The sequence below is a fragment of the Homalodisca vitripennis genome, chromosome 3, assembly GCF_021130785.1.
Source record: "Homalodisca vitripennis isolate AUS2020 chromosome 3, UT_GWSS_2.1, whole genome shotgun sequence".
NCBI classification, from domain to species: Eukaryota; Metazoa; Arthropoda; class Insecta; order Hemiptera; family Cicadellidae; genus Homalodisca; species Homalodisca vitripennis.
Window position 1 is genome coordinate 206,664,425 of NC_060209.1, and position 17,867 is coordinate 206,682,291.

General features: G+C 34.1%; 1 protein-coding gene across 1 annotated transcript in view; it reads right to left on the reverse strand.

Moving 5' to 3' along the window:
* The window catches only part of LOC124358058 (phosphatidylinositol 4-phosphate 3-kinase C2 domain-containing subunit beta-like), a 212,912-nt gene that overhangs the window by 185,723 nt on the left and 9,322 nt on the right, over nt 1–17,867 (reverse strand). Inside the window, 2 exon segments of the mRNA XM_046810345.1 lie at nt 4,436–4,552; nt 7,830–7,989. Of these exon segments, the coding sequence (XP_046666301.1) occupies nt 4,436–4,552; nt 7,830–7,989 (277 nt within the window).

The window sequence follows — 17,867 nt, forward strand, 5'->3', positions numbered from 1 at the left end:
AATAAAAGGAAACAGCCTTCTAAAAGAAGTGATAAGAGGAATTTTTTCAGCGTCTCCCTTCAGGTCGCAAAAAGTGCACGGATATCCAGCAAGAAACACTGCACTCTAACTGGCAAATCCAGCACAGATCAATCAGAAAACCCAAAATTTGAACTCAGTAAAACACCACCCCTACATGCAAAAATAAAACCTATAAATCAAAGTACTGAAGAATTTTTTGCACAAAATATTAACTTCTACTGCCAGGTTATGGGTAAAAATAATGACCTTGAACCAGTTATCAGCAGGACAAACACTCCAACTACTTCACCTAATTCCTCAACACTTCAACTGCAGCCTTTTTTAGTAATAAATCCCACTATCGAACAAACAACCTAAATAAAAAATCTCTCTCTATACTCCATCAAAACACAGACCGGATTGCAAACAAAATTGACAGGATAAACGCTCTCCTATACACGCATAAGGCTGACGTAGTAATTCTAACTGAACATGGTCAAAAAAAAGAAACAATGCTCAACACAAGAATAATTGGTTACTCCTTGCTAACAGAATATAGCAGAGAAAATCACCTAAAGGGAGGAGTTGCAATCTTCATTAAAGATCACCTAAAAAACAATAGCACAGCTCTTAACATCCAGCACTTCTCGATTGAACTCACATGCGAAATGACTGCCATAAATCTTAAAATAGGTAAAAGTCTATTCACGATCATAGGGGTTTACAGGACAAAAAGTAATCTTGAGACCGGTCTTGAAGCAATACCTGATGCTTTGGAAACCATACAGACACACAGACATCAAGTCATCTTAATGGGGGACATAAATATTGACTCTCTTAACAGAAATCATGACTCTACTTTATTGACTGAAACCTTAACCAGCTACAACTTATATAGGCTAGACCTCCCACCTACCAGAATTACTCCAACATCAAGGACGTCAATTGACTGTGTATGCAGCAACATCCCAGAAGACAACCTAAAGGTAGAAGTAATTGAAACAGGAATTTCAGACCACACAGGGCAAATATGCACTATAAATCATACCTCATCCTCCCCTATGAACCACACTATAGCAGAAAGAAGAAATATGAGCGAAGAAAATCTGATGTCTCTAAAAGAACTCTTAAACCAGCAAAACTGGACAGAGGTCTATAATACCGACGAAGCTGATGAAGCCTACGCTAAATTTAGTAGCACCCTTCTTACCGCCCTTAACGAAGCATGTCCAAAAATAAAATCAAGACAAGGAAGAAGGAAAAAGAATTATGCTCTGTCTGACCCCACAGCATACCAGTTGAAAAAGGACTTCCTCAAAGCACAAAACATCTATAATACTACAGGTAGGGAGGAACATAGGCAAACTGCCATATTATTAAAGAAGGAATACGATCTCCAACTACGTCTCTTGAGGAAACAAAACACAATATCAACAATTGCAACGGCTGAAAACAAAACAAAATCAATATGGAATTTTATTAATCTAGAAAGAAAAGCAAAATCAGACAACAGTGCCTTAACACATCTCAACATAAATGGAAACATAGTATCTGAACCATTGGAAATGGTAGACCACTTAAACACCTACTTTATTAATGCAGCCGATCAAACAATAGCAAGTAAAAACCCAAATACTAACCACTTAACAGAACCAATCCCACAGGGAAATATTCCCAACTTAATCCTAAGCCCAACTGATCCAGAGGAAATTTCCAAAATTATCAATGAACTTAAACCAAAAACTTCCTCAGGTTATGATGAAGTCTTCTCTAGGCTATTAAAATTGTGTAAAGACGACCTTATAGAGCCTTTAGTTCATATTGCTAACAAATCATTCTCTACTGGAACCTTTCCATCAGCTTTGAAACTTTCAAAAGTATATCCAAAACACAAACAAGGATGTACAGCACAACCATCTAATTATAGACCAATATCCTTAATTCCAACCATATCAAAAGTTTTTGAAAAAATAGTTCTATCTCGTCTTTTAAAACACCTAACAAACAATCAACTTCTGACAAAATACCAACATGGTTTTATGCCTGGAAAATCCACAACCACTGCTTTGATTAGTCTGGTGGAATTCATCATTGACCAACAGGAAGAAGGAAATACAACTACTGCTATTCTGCTTGACTATAGTAAAGCTTTTGATTGTCTTGACCACAAACATCTCCTTAAAAAGCTGTCATCACTAGGAATTCGGGGAACAACAAAAGAGTGGTTTAAAAGCTATTTAACAGACCGAAAACAACTGGTGGAGATAAAACACTATAACAATGGAAAACTAGAATTAGTAAGATCACATCCGAAGAAGATCACAAGAGGAGTCCCTCAAGGATCGGTTCTAGGCCCTGTTCTGTACATACTCTTTACAAACGACTTTCCTAAACTCCTTGAGCTCTATTGCAACTGTTTAATGTACGCAGATGATACAGTGTTATTACTTGGCAGAGAAAACACAGAACAACTAGAAATTGATTCCTTCACAGCCATAAATATGGCAATCCAATACTGCCACAATAATGACCTTGTCCTCAATGAAAAGAAAACAAAACAACTAGTACTAGGAAGAAACAGAGAAGTTGTCACACGAATACCAGAACTTGATGAAGTTAGCTCCACCAAATACCTTGGAGTTACAATTGACGAAGACTTATCGTGGACACAACACATCAACTTACTCTGCAAGAAACTTAGCACAGGACTGTATGTGCTGAGAAGAGTGAGAAGTATAAGTGACACCACAACTACCAAGACTGCATACTATGCACTCTTTGAGTCACACATACGCTATGGAATAGCTGTATGCGGAGGAACAACTAACACTAACCTACAACGTGTCTTCCTAAAACAAAAAAGAGCAATCAGAATTCTAGGGAACCTTCAACCAAGAGAAACATGCAGAGACACTTTCAAGAGCCTGAAGATCCTCACAGTCATAAGCATCTACATTCTAGAAGTTGTGACTTATATACACATCAAGGCGCCAGACGCGGCAAGAAATGGAGCACAGATCCACCACCATAACACCAGGCACGCAACCAACTACTGCCTTCCTGTGAATCATCTTAGTAGGACTGAGAAGAAACCCAGCTACACTGGCACCAAAATGTGGAACTCTCTACCAGAAGACCTTAAGAAGACAGAAGTACAAAAGTTTCCACGCCGCCTGAAGAGTTGGCTTCAGGACCGACCCTTCTACAGCCTAGCAGAGTTCTATAACTGGAAACAACATTTCAACTAGCACTAACTTGAAATTATTTTACCACTTTGATAGAGCATTTTAACACAAACTTTGACATGTCCATTTTTAACTCCAACTTGTTTCATTTTGTATCATCAATGTTAACTTTAGATTTTTTCATTCTATTTCATATGTACATTTTTCTCTGTAGAAGTTGCATATGCAGCCAGATTGTATTCATTTAACACTGCTTTATTTTTAATGTTTAACAGTTTTAACATTTGTGTCAAGTAATAATCACTGATCATGTAACATTACATGTTTTATAATATGTTAATTAATGTTCTACACTGTAATAGTTAGTAACTTTGTATTTGACGCCATTACTAATCTTAACGATCATGTAAATAAAGAAATTTTGAATTTGAACATTACTAAGGCAAATTTTTTAGTTCCCTAAGATTAAGATTTCGCATCAAACGTACTTCATATAGGCCTACAACATTAAACTTACTGGTATCTTTTTTTGAGACTAAAAAACTAACCCACATACCAGCATGATCAGAAATTATATTTTGTTCTAACAATGTACTGCTAAAAGACGTTTTAGCGAGATTACAATAAATGTTGTCTAGGCAAGCCATACCCCTAGTTGGTTTTTCATTAGTGCAATACAAGTTTACAGATCTAAGTACATAGCCATAGCCTAGAATAGAAAATCATCTTTTCTTCATAAAGGATGTAACATATTACATGTATTATTCAGTAATGACATTATTCCAAGTATTCATCATCTAAGTATTTTTAAAGATTTTCTTTAGTTCATAATAGATTTCATTATTATAGATTTAATATTTTAAATTAATTATAGGTTATTTATATTTATTAAAATCTTGAAAAAATATGCTGCACTATACTTTATGTAACAGAGAAGATGAGAAACTCTTGGCTTTTACAAGGGGATTAGTACAATAAGTTTAAAAGGTCAATTTTAGTTTATCCCTACTTATAAATATAGTCAATTTTTAAATACAATCCACCTTGACCTCAGCTTAATCCAACATGTGTTCCATCAAAGCAATCAATTCCAATCATTAGGAGTCCTTCAAGTTCATTACTAATCAACCTCCTCTGATAACTTTTATGACACTATGACTTATTCAAAAATGAGTAGAGGAAAAATAAAATGTTATTATTATTATATCCAATACACCGCCAAAAATGTACTAATAATAAAATAAACTCACCAGTATTAAAAGAGCCTGGTCTTGGGCGAGATCTACTCTCAATTGTTGTAGATATAACCGAGTCCACTGAGGATCCTCGTGTATAACTCCTATCTTGTCTTAAGCTCTCACTGGTTTCTGCAACTACACAAACTTGTTGAACAGAAACATCTCAATTGTTGTAGATATAACCGAGTCCACTGAGGATCCTCGTGTATAACTCCTATCTTGTCTTAAGCTGTCACTGGTTTCTGCAACTACACAAACTTGTTGAACAGAAACATCTCAATTGTTGTAAATATAACCGAGTCCACTGAGGATCCTCGTGTATAACTCCTATCTTGTCTTAAGCTGTCACTGGTTTCTGCAACTACACAAACTTGTTGAACAGAAACATCTCAATTGTTGTAGATATAACCGAGTCCACTGAGGATCCTCGTGTATAACTCCTATCTTGTCTTAAGCTGTCACTGGTTTCTGCAACTACACAAACTTGTTGAACAGAAACATCTCAATTGTTGTAGATATAACCGAGTCCACTGAGGATCCTCGTGTATAACTCCTATCTTGTCTTAAGCTGTCACTGGTTTCTGCAACTACACAAACTTGTTGAACAGAAACATCTCAATTGTTGTAAATATAACCGAGTCCACTGAGGATCCTCGTGTATAACTCCTATCTTGTCTTAAGCTCTCACTGGTTTCTGCAACTACACAAACTTGTTGAACAGAAACATCTCAATTGTTGTAGATATAACCGAGTCCACTGAGGATCCTCGTGTATAACTCCTATCTTGTCTTAAGCTCTCACTGGTTTCTGCAACTACACAAACTTGTTGAACATAAACATCTCAATTGTTGTAGATATAACCGAGTCCACTGAGGATCCTCGTGTATAACTCCTATCTTGTCTTAAGCTCTCACTGGTTTCTGCAACTACACAAACTTGTTGAACATAAACATCTCAATTGTTGTAGATATAACCGAGTCCACTGAGGATCCTCGTGTATAACTCCTATCTTGTCTTAAGCTCTCACTGGTTTCTGCAACTACACAAACTTGTTGAACAGAAACATCTCAATTGTTGTAGATATAACCCGAGTCCACTGAGGATCCTCGTGTATAACTCCTATCTTGTCTTAAGCTCTCACTGGTTTCTGCAACTACACAAACTTGTTGAACATAAACATCTCAATTGTTGTAGATATAACCGAGTCCACTGAGGATCCTCGTGTATAACTCCTATCTTGTCTTAAGCTGTCACTGGTTTCTGCAACTACACAAACTTGTTGAACAGAAACATCTCAATTGTTGTAGATATAACCGAGTCCACTGAGGATCCTCGTGTATAACTCCTATCTTGTCTTAAGTTCTCACTGGTTTCTGCAACTACACAAACTTGTTGAACAGAAACATCTCAATTGTTGTAGATATAACCGAGTCCACTGAGGATCCTCGTGTATAACTCCTATCTTGTCTTAAGCTCTCACTGGTTTCTGCAACTACACAAACTTGTTGAACAGAAACATCTCAATTGTTGTAGGTCTGTCCAAAAAGTATCTGACCGGTGATCAGTAGGCGGCCGCGGCGTAACCGACCGGCTCGAACCGGTTATTGGAGGGGAGTGGCGAGCCTACTCCTTCCCATATTAGGCATTGAATACGATCAGTCACTCAGTGAGTCACAGTTCTCTGTTCCGTACAGTACTGCCGTGTGTGTGCATCGCATGTCAATATGACAGAACATGTTGAGCAGCGCATTTGCATTAAATTTTGTCAAAAACTTTGCCATTCAGCATCAGATACTGGCAGGCCTTCAACGGCCAGAAACGCTGAAAGTGTTGAACTTGTTCGTGGAGCAATTAATGAAAACCGTTGATTGACTGTCCAAGAGCTGGAAGAAGATTTAGGAATACCAAAATCGTCAGTTTGTAACATTTCACACGAAGATTTAAAAATGAACCGTGTTTTGGCAAAATTTGTTCCTCGGCTGCTGACAGAAGACCAAAAGGACTGTTGACTTGAAATCGCACAGGACATTCTGGATTTGATAAAAAGTGACCCAGGGCTATTTAAAAAAGTTATTACTGGTGATGAGTCATGGGTTTATAGCTATGACCATGAAACAAAGGCTCAATCTTCACAGTGGAAAACTCGTGAAGAGCAACGGCCGAAAAAAGCAAGACAAAGTCAAGACAATGCTGACAGTTTTTTTTTTACCAGGAAGGCGTTGTTCAATATGCTCCAAGAGGCCATACAGTGAATAAGGAGTATTATATTGAGGTCCTAAGGCGGCTACGAGATGCAGTGCAAAGGAAACAACCTGAACTGTGGACAAGCCGTGACTGGACCCTGCACCACGACAATGCCCCAGCTCATTCCTCAAATCTTATTCCGCGTTTTTTGGTCAAACACAACATCAATCTACGACAACCTCGGCCGAGTAATGTCAGTTCAAGCCAGACGTCAAGGTCGGATACTTTTTGGACACACCTCGTATAACTGAGAACACTTAGGATCCTTGTGTAACTTCCATCTTATGTTAGGCCCTCACTGATTTCTGCAACTACATACATTTATTGAACATAAACATCTCAATTGTTGTAGATATAACTGAGAACACTGAGGATCCTTGTGTAACTCCTATCTTAACTTAGGCCCTCACTGGTTTCTGCAACTACATAAACCTGTTGAACATAAAAATCTCTATTGTTGTAGATATAACTGAGAACACTGAGGATCCTTGTGTAACTCCTATCTTATCTTAGGCCCTCACTGGTTTCTGCAACTACATAAACCTGTTGAACATAAAAATCTCTATTGTTGTAGATATAACTGAGAACACTGAGGATCCTTGTGTAACTCCTATCTTATCTTAGGCCCTCACTGGTTTCTGCAACTACATAAACCTGTTGAACATAAAAATCTCTATTGTTGTAGATATAACTGAGAACACTGAGGATCCTTGTGTAACTCCTATCTTATCTTAGGCCCTCACTGGTTTCTGCAACTACATAAACCTGTTGAACATAAAAATCTCTATTGTTGTAGATATAACTGAGAACACTGAGGATCCTTGTGTAACTCCTATCTTATCTTAGGCCCTCACTGGTTTCTGCAACTACATAAACCTGTTGAACATAAAAATCTCTATTGTTGTAGATATAACTGAGAACACTGAGGATCCTTGTGTAACTATGTAAGTAATATTGTCTGATATCTAAACTTAAGACTATAGATGACGGAAAATGTTTTCTTAGTGGCAATCAAATATCTTACACTTGGACTTAAGTAATGTCATTATTTTAATTGAAAACAGCCACTCATCTATAGAATAATTTAACCATTACAGCTTTTTCATTGTTTTAAAAATAAATTGTGTATGTGTATATAATTTAATATATATAAATTACTCACCAACTTCTGCTCGAGCCTGGAAACGATACAATTCTGTTTTCAACTTTTCCATTCGAAATTTTTCCAATGCAAGGGTTTCCAGGCTAAGTGCCTGCGCCTTCTCCAGGTCTTCTTCGAACTGACGGTCATAGTCTGTGGTGTCGTGTCCAGCTTTAGACATCTGTAACAAGTTAAGTAACAATGTTACTGTGCTCTGACTTGAACAGACGTTACTACTCACCAATAGTTTGAAATATCTTGCACAACAAACTTTGTACAAAGTAGATCCTTAACCCTTCCCACGTGTACTGCGGGAAATCTCGTGTAGTAATTTGCTCAAAACGTGTAAGACGAGAAATCTCGTAATTTAAGTTTCTTTTTTTGCCGTGAATTGTACGAGGGCTATCCAGAAAGTGACAGGTATTTTGAAATAAAAAATTAAACTGAAATAGGAATATTTTTATATACATTTAAAAGCTACACTCTTAGGCTATTTTTCAACGTAATCCCCATTCAAATTAAGACATTTATCATAAAGTGACACAAAATTTTCGATTCCCGTTTTGAAAAAATCTGCCGCCTGAGATCTTAACCAAGCTGATTAATGCCAGTGTGAAACTCAGCGTCAATATTGAAGCGTTGCATAGCAATCTGGTGGTAGTCGCTTGGTGCCAGATATGGGCTATAAGGCAGATGATCAAATACTCCCCAATCAAAATCATCCAAGACTTGTTGTATACGATTGGCTGTATGGGGACACGCACTGCCGTGGAAAAACTAAACCTAGTAAACTTCATGAAATTCGTGGAAAATGTTCCGAGAGTTCAGTCATTGTGAAACAGCGATTTTCACGAACTTTCTCATTGATTTTCAACATCAAATCTTCAGTCACTAGACAAGGTCGACCGCTACGACTATTGTCATGAACATCGGTGAGGACATTTTTAAAATCAATACACCATTGCCTTACTCTGCTTTCACTCATTATTCCATTTCCGTAAACTGGATTTTTTCAAAATACATAAAACATAAAAACAAAAGCATTTCTAAAAATAGATCCACTACGAAGTTGTACAAAGTTAGCTAATTGAACTTTATTTTAAATCAAATCCTCACGTTTAAAATTTATATTGGATTTATATATTGAAAAAATAAATTTAATAAAATTCAACCTTCAACAACAGTTTTTATTTTGAGAGCTAGGATTAACTCTGAAGTATAAAAGAGCTTCCTAAAAGGAGCAGAGGTTGAACGAATTCATTTTAATAGTGGATCCACGGCTAAGTTGTATAAAATATATACTTGTACCGATTGTATTAAATAATAATTCTGGGGTAACTGGATTACCGGTAGAAGGAGTAGGCCCAGAAGAATGATAAGGACTGGACAGTACAAAAGAGGCTACTATCAGCGAGGCGCGCATCGCAGATGGGAGTGTTTGATAACGAAATTGAGAGGTGGAGTGAGGTACCTCCTGTCTCAGTTGATCGGAAGTAGTAGTAACGAGTATAGTCTTTGAAAGTACTTAGAGTTATTTTTTGCTAATCGTCATCGAACCTGCAGGTAAGTGAACCTTTTAACTGGAGTCCAGTCAATATTCATTCTTAATTATTTTGAATAATGTTGGGGAAAGAAATATTGTAAAAATTAAATTTAATGGGAATTTAGGAACTTGTCCTTTTCATCTGTGCAATATAAAACTTGTTGGTGCAGTGAGCACATGTATATAAAATGTTATGTAAAAATACTAAAAGAGTTTTGTGGTTGTTAGATGCTTTCAGCAATATATAAATTCTAACACTGAGAAGAAGTAATAGTTAAAGTAAAGTAAAGAAAATTAGTAACAAAATAAAATTGAATTTTGAAGATAAATTAAAGTGAAGAATTGCCAGATCAGATTAGAGTGTGAAAGTTTTGAATTTTGAAAATTGAATAAAAGACAAGCTGTAAGAACTTTGTACATTTTTGAGTGACGAATATATTACAAGTTTGAACTTAAAAGTCATCAAGAAGTTTTTTATTTTTATTTTAAATCCAGTAATTATTTTCAAGAAGAAGTTTTATTTTAGTTTGAACTTTATTTATTTCAGAAGATTTTCTTTTCCTTTTTGAACCTTCACAAAAATGTAAATTTCAACGCTAACCCCTCATGTGCCAGTAAAACGGTACATACTAAAATGCATACTTCCAATTAACTTGTGTTGTGATTTCTACATTAGATGATGAACCAGTCCTAGACAAATTAGCATAGAATCAATTTTTATTAATAGACAAATAGTATGCACCTTTAGAAATGGCCAGATTTCTTGCAGAAGAGGGCCACCACAACTGGATTTCTATAGAAAGTAAGTTTCTTATACTAACAATTGTGTGAATTAATAAAAATCATAGATGGTAAGCATACAAAAGGAAAGGATGTTTTTTTTTATTGGCAATAGCAAGAAAACAGCTCTGTAAGCTGGAGAAATCTAGACTGCTGACCGTTAGCAATCATGTGGAATAATCACCTTATGTTACAAATAAATATAAATCTCCTCTGCAAGAAACCCAACGGACCCACAAAAAAACCTATTTGAGCTATACATGACAGTGACATAGTAGCAATCACAAAATCTCTTCTGCAAGAAACCCAACGGACCCACAAAAAAACCTATTTGAGTTATACATGACAGTGACATAGTAGCAATCACAAAATCTCTTCTGCAAGAAACCCAACGGACCCACAAAAAAAACCTATTTGAGCTATACATGACAGTGACATATTAGCAATCACAAAATCTCTTCTGCAAGAAACCCAACGGACCCACAAAAAAACCTATTTGAGCTATACATGACAGTGACATAGTAGCAATCACAAAATCTCTTCTAGGATGAACTTTAAATGATGTACTTTTTCAAATATAAATGTGTAATGTAAACAAAGAAAATAAAATTATAAAATGGTGACAGAAAATTTCAACTATCCAAAAGTAAAATATTCATAGTTAAAAACTTATTTGCAGTGATGTGATATTAAAATATCATAATATGTTGAAAAATGTAATTAGGGGTATTTAAAACTCACCTTGTATAAATGTTCTATTAGCCTAGACAGTAGCATAGCCTGAACAATACTCCAAAGAAGTTAATAATCTCAAATGTAACTTCTGCCCAGTTTAGTTTTACATAACATAAGATTGTTGTCCTTGCTATTGCATTACTGGCCATAGGTTATCTTTAATTTCTTTGAATGTTAGCCCTCTGCTTATTCATACCCTTCAACTTATTACGGAATGTAAGATGGTATGCTTAGGATAGTCTCCTCTTATCTACATAACAAATTTGAGATATGATTGTTAATTATGTTAAATGGTTCTCTTCTATTGCTGTTCCTTCAAACATTATTTGTATGCTAAGTACATACGACAATTCATAGTACTTTGGAATCATAAATGAAGTGATCAGAAAATAAGATGGTGATTGATCGTTCAGTTTCTGCATCTCACATAAAACACCACCCATTTTGTTAGCCTGAGCGAGAAGATATGGTAAATTTTCAAATCTAACATTGTTTCATCATCGTTATAAAATTTAAATATTGTTCTTGACCAAACCAAGTTAAAATATATTATCTACTAAATTACCCCTACATTTCTCCAAAAACAAAAATTCAACATAAACAAACATTACCAAACAAAAACTAAACTCTTTCTTGAAAACACTCAAAACTTGTTTTATTCTTGATCACACTCTGCCACCCAAAATGCGAGTGCCTCCGGCAATCAGCGTGGGCTTCGGCAGCACCTTTGGTGCTGCGCCGCGCTGATGTCAACGAAAGAAAAACATCCCTCGAGATAGTACCTATCAGTAAAATATCAAATTCTAAAGGGGCTGATCAGAAATATAAATTAAATTGTAATGGAAAGGCAATTATGTACCGTGCAAAAAACTTAAATAATCATGTGATTCCGCGCGGCCTGCCGTAATCGGGATTCTCGAGAAAGATAAGATAACAGCAACAACAATACCGATCACAATACCTGGAAATGCTTGTAATTTTGTAATTAAAGAGTTGTTTTTTCGTTCTATCATGTTTGTTTCTAGAAATTTATATTTTTGTGTTCTTCATACTGGTGTGGTCGGTATAATCCCAAAGTACCGTTGCTAAATCATAGTTGGGTATTTTCAACAGCAGATTTTACAATAGTAAATAAAATCATTTAAAATATGTCGAAGGTTAAGAAATTCAAGATCAAAATAATTTCTGGTACTTATGTCAGATGTTGTGTGTAGAACCACTTCTGGTTCGAATTAATTAGGCTATATTTCAGATGTCATAGTAGAGTTTTTTTTTTGTTGCATGATCAAAAGAATATATATACTTAGGTCAGAAAAACCAACTTCACTCAAAAAGTAGCTATTTCTGATCCTTGCAATCTTCTTCCTAGTTATTTCCGGTGCTTTAGTATTGTTTGCATTGTTGTCCAGGTCAATAAAATATACACATACATAGGACTGAGGAGCCTACTTAAATAACAATAAAATCTATGGTTTTATGGTTATTAAAATCTATTTCTGTTCTAACATATTTCTGATATCATAAAAACATTTATATTGTCATCCCTATTAATAAAATATATACATAAATTGGTCAACAAAAAACTCTATTCGTCCAAAGCCAAGTGTCTGCATCTTTCCTCAGGAGAAATACTTTTGCCTGTTGAGATTAGATGAGTTTTCCACCTCCCATAGTCAAGAATCAAGAATCAAGAAATCTTTATTGTCTTTAAGCACTTGACAATGCAATGGACAACGTCACTTTTTATTATATCTAAAAGGCTACCTACTCCTATCACACCTTTAAAACCCCATAATACAAGTGTAATGATTAGACTGTAAGTCAAAGTAAATTTTATATGAACATGTGAATAACGCCACAATTTAGTCATTAAAAAGAAAATAAAAGTAAAAATGGTATTAGCAGCATCTCGTTAAATATATATAACATATCTAAAACATTATATACAGAATAAATTAAATAGTAAATAAAACAATAAATATATAACAATAAAAAGTAACAATAAATAGATAAAAATGCAACAAATTAAAATTAACAATGAAATAGATTTAAGAACAATAAATAAATAACAAGAGATAACTATCAACAAAATCATAACTATTAAAAAATTAACGTACAATATCACAGGTTAAGTAGTCATTTAAAGAATAAAATGTGTTATCAACAAGCCAATTACTCACAACATTTTTAAATCTATTAATAGACACACGCCATGCTTTTTCAGGAAGTTTATTAAAAAGTTTAATCTTCATATAAATAAAAGTGCCTTTGGTTTTCTCCAATCGAACATTCATCTGTTCAAGCATGTATTTTTTTCTTGTACAGTAGGAGTGTATTTCTTGTCTACTAATAAAACTGTCTAATTGTTCCTTGATACTAAGTAAAGTACAATAAATATACAGGGATGGAAGGATCATAATTCTAAATTTTTTAAAAAGTGGGACACAAGAAACTCTATTGCCAACATTTGCAATAATTCTAATTACTTTCTTTTGCCAAATGAAAGCAGTTTTAGCACTAGTACTGTTTCCCCAAAGTGTTACACCATACCTGAGCTGGGAATGGAAAAAGGCATAATATGCTGTGACCTACATTTCAGTACTGATATTATACTTTAGTTTCCTGATAAGGTATGTAACCCTAGCTAATTTTTTACAAAGAAAACTTACATGTGCATCCCAATTTAATTGATTATCCATGTATATTCCTAATAGCTTAATAGGTTCTGTGTATTTACTATCAAGGACACAATTTCCATCAAGAGTAAAAATTAAATTTTCTGTTTTGCTATTATTTACTACCAAAAGGTTGGCTTTAAACCACTTAATAGCTTCAGTCATTGCCTGCTCCTGTTCTAAAATTAAAGTTTCCAGATGTTTATTGCTATTTAAAATAGTTGTATCATCTGCATATAGAACAGACCTACAAGGCATATTAAATGAAAAATCATTTATTGCTACTACAAAAAGAAAAGGACCGAGTACTGAGCCTTGTGGTACTCCTAGTAAAACATTTTGGAAACCAGATACATCTTTATTTTGTGAAACCATCTGGCTTCTATTTTGTAAATATGATGAAAATAAACGTAATTCATTATTTTTTATGCCATAAAAATGTAGCTTTTTTAAAAGCAGGTCATGAGGAATGCAGTCAAAAGCCTTACTTAAGTCAATTAAGGTAGTAGATGTCATTATTTTGTTTTCAAAATTCAGAATAACCTGTTCTGTTACAGTTTCAACCGCTTTTACTGTGTTTAAACGTGGGAGAAAACCAAATTGATCCAAACAAAAAAGATTATTTACAACAAAAAAGTTATACAATTGTTCTTTGATACAAAACTCAAATATTTTACTAAGAATAGGAACTAATGAGATTGGTCGATAGCTAGAGGGGTTAGTCCTATCTCCTTTTTTTAAAATTGGCACTACTTCTGTTATTTTTAAAGCTTGAGGAAATGTTCCTTGGTCTAGCATCTTATTAAATAAATAAGTAACTGGCTCTAATATTATGTCAATGATGTCTTTCATAATTGCATTGGAAAAACCATAATAATCCTCACTTTTTGAGGTACTCAACCTAGATGTACAATATAAAAAATCATTTCTTTCAATATTTTTCCATTTAAAATCATTTTTTAATACACCCTTATTTTTTATGTAATTTTCTAAATATTCAAGAGCAAGGTTATTGTCATTCTGCTGGTCAGAAGTATTAATTATATTAGAAGGTGAAAGTGTAAAGAAGTTATTAAAAGTCCTAGAATCAATAAAAGTTTCATGACTTTTTTCTTCAACCTTTTTTTCTGTATTAATTATTTTCCAAGCAGCTTTACATTTATTTTTTGAATTGGTAATATATTTCTCATTAAATAATTTTTTCTGTCTTTTAATTTCAGATCTATACAGATTTTTTGCTCTGGTGTACACATTTTTACATTGTAGTTCATGAACTGTACCCTTACTGTTTTTAAGCTTATCATACAATGCAACTACTATTTTCCTAATATTTTCCAATTCTTTTGTATACCATTTACTACTTAACCTATTAGTATTGTCACTATTGCCTAATTTAATCTCTTTAAAAGGACAGCACACATTAAAAGTGCTTGTCAAGACAAAGTTAAAATAATCAAATGCTGCATCTACATTAGTAAAACGTTGTAGCTGTGACCAGTCTACATGAGTCAAGTTTTCCCTAAAATTTTGAATAGCGTATGGCGTTAACGTTCTAATGGTTTTAATTGAAATACCTTTTTTTATACCTGAGTTTGGAGCACCATTAGTGTGAAAATTTGCATAAACTGCTGCGTGATCTGATAAATGAGGTTCAATAACATTACAGGTTACAGTACCTTTTTTTACATTAGTAACTATATTATCAAGGCATGCCTCACCCCTGGTGCTTTCTAGATTTAAGCAATGCATGTTATGGGAACACAATAAATTGAAAAAAGAATCTACCTCAACATTACTTTTTTTTATATTGATATTAAAATCACCTGATACGATCAACTTCACATTAGAATATTTTTTATTAATATAACCAAGTAACTCATCAAAAAAACTTATGAAATCATTTATGGGAGAATTTGGTGTTCGATAAATTGTTATAATGATAGCATTCAAACTAACTAAAAATATACCTGAAACCTCAAAAACGAAATCTACACATAAATGTTCTAATTCAATAGTTTTATATATTATATCTCTTTTAACATATATACTACAACCCCCTCTTCTAAGGGGAGGCTTCCGGCAATAAACACTACCTACACAAAAACCTGCTGGCACATATAACAAAGACTCTTCTGGACAAAGCCAGTGTTCATTTATAGTTAAAACATGTATATTTAACTTATTTGACCATAGATTTAATTCTTCTAATTTATTTCTTATGCATTGAATATTTAAGTGATAAACAATGAGGCATGAGTCCTTAGATTCTGGTGACCTTCTACTTGTGCACTGTAGTTTTTTCCAGTTGGTAGGCAGTTCCCTGTCACATCACATGTACCTGGAGGAGGAGGTTGCACATCTCGTAGGCCCAGCCTGTGGTCAGGGTCCTTCTTGGCAGTAATGGCTTTTGTTACTACTCCAGCTAACCACTTCTTTCCCCAAAAATTTAAGTGGAGACCTTGACGGGTGTGTAAAGCTCTCTCTGCTTTACTAGATTTCACTAGTGTAACATTGGAGTACTTGCCACTAAGCTCTTCGAGGCGCTTATTTGTCTTTGCAACTTCTTTGTTGACACAGGACCAACTAGCCAGGTCATAACTGTGTGGGAGGTCTACTAAAATGATGTTTGTATTTGTAGCTCTGTCCAAGGTTTCAGTTATTAAAGTCAATGCTTCATTTGCTTCATTTTTTGCCACATCATTTGTGCCGCATACCATCACCAAATAATCGTTTTTATTTAAATTTACATTTTCTATATTTTTATAATTTAAAATTTGTCTTGTACGCCCTCCAGGCCTCACAAAACCTACTGCTTTATGATCTTTATGTATTTTATTAAGGTGCCAGGCTAAATCTCGTCCATGACTATCAGCACAAATGAGCACCTTATTCATGTGTGTCTCATTGTGGCTTCCATCAATACTGAGATCACTAACATTTGAAGTCTCATCTTCATCAACTTGTAAAACCTCAAACTGGTTCCTTAATTCAATGGGATTTAGGTTCCCATTATACGTCTTAGGTATAGGTTTGGGTATATTTTTTTTACTTTTTATAACCATTGAAAAACTCTCCAGCTTTGTTTTTTCAGGGCTCCATAAACTTTTTTCCAGTCCAGTGTTATTATGGAAAGGTGTGGAATTCAAAGGAGATAGACTATGTACACCTGAATTTACTTTCTTGATTGTAGAGATATTCAAATTTTCTTTTTGGTTCAATTTAGTACGTAATCCATTTACCTCTTCTTCCAGCTGTATAATTGTTTCTTCTTTTTTTATTACTAAAGTTTCCAATTGTATATTATGATTCTTAAGACTTATAATTTCTTTTCTTGCTTGGTTAATGTCATCATTAAGTGAATTTATAATTTCATGTTGATTTATTAGTTCTTGTGTTACATCTTGATTGATACCTATAGTTTCTTTGTTCCAATTGGAAATCAACAGATGTACATTTGTCACAGAGCCATTTTCTTGGTAACTGTGCTATGCTTTTATATTCCTCAAGAGTTAGAGAAGTACATTTTCTGTGGAACCATTTAGAACATGCTCCTGTACAAAGTATAGCATGACAGCCTTTGGTTATATTTTTAGAACATTTACCACATGGGTACTGTAATTTTTTCTTATTCATTTTATATAAAATTGTTAGAAATTATTAGTATGAATTCAGGAAAAAAAACTGAAAATGTATTTGTATATATAAATACTGGTTACTTAATAACAACAATAATTAACTTTTTAAGCAAAAAAAGTAATGACAACAGTTGGATTTGAACCCAGAACTTTCAGTATAGAAGTCCTCAACTATATCATTGAGCTATCAGATCTGATACACTGGTCAGTTACAGGTGCATAACAAAATCATTACAATGACATGTGAGATAAGAAGTTTGTCAACAAACAATACAAAGGTCAGTTCTGGTCACTGCACTTATCAGTTCTTCAGGCCTTATCTCTAGACCCTTCTTATCTGCTTTTAAGAGTACAGACCAAATAGAAATATGAAAATAATTGTATAAAAAACTTAAATTTGGCACCTTCTTGTGAATTGTTAAAAAATACACTATACAAAAATGTTGAGAATTACTTACTGATCACTTTAATGCAAAATTTATATCATAATACAACGAAAAAACCAATTATATTCACTGAAAATGATAGAGCAGATCCTGCATACAACTTGCACACTCATTCATTCAATCTGTTCAGTTAGCTGTAGTTACACAGCATTTCTGTATGTAGTATGTATTATTTTTTGTTTTAGGTTTATATTTTATTTTGACACTATTCACTGTACCACCAATGTACATGATTCATGAATAAA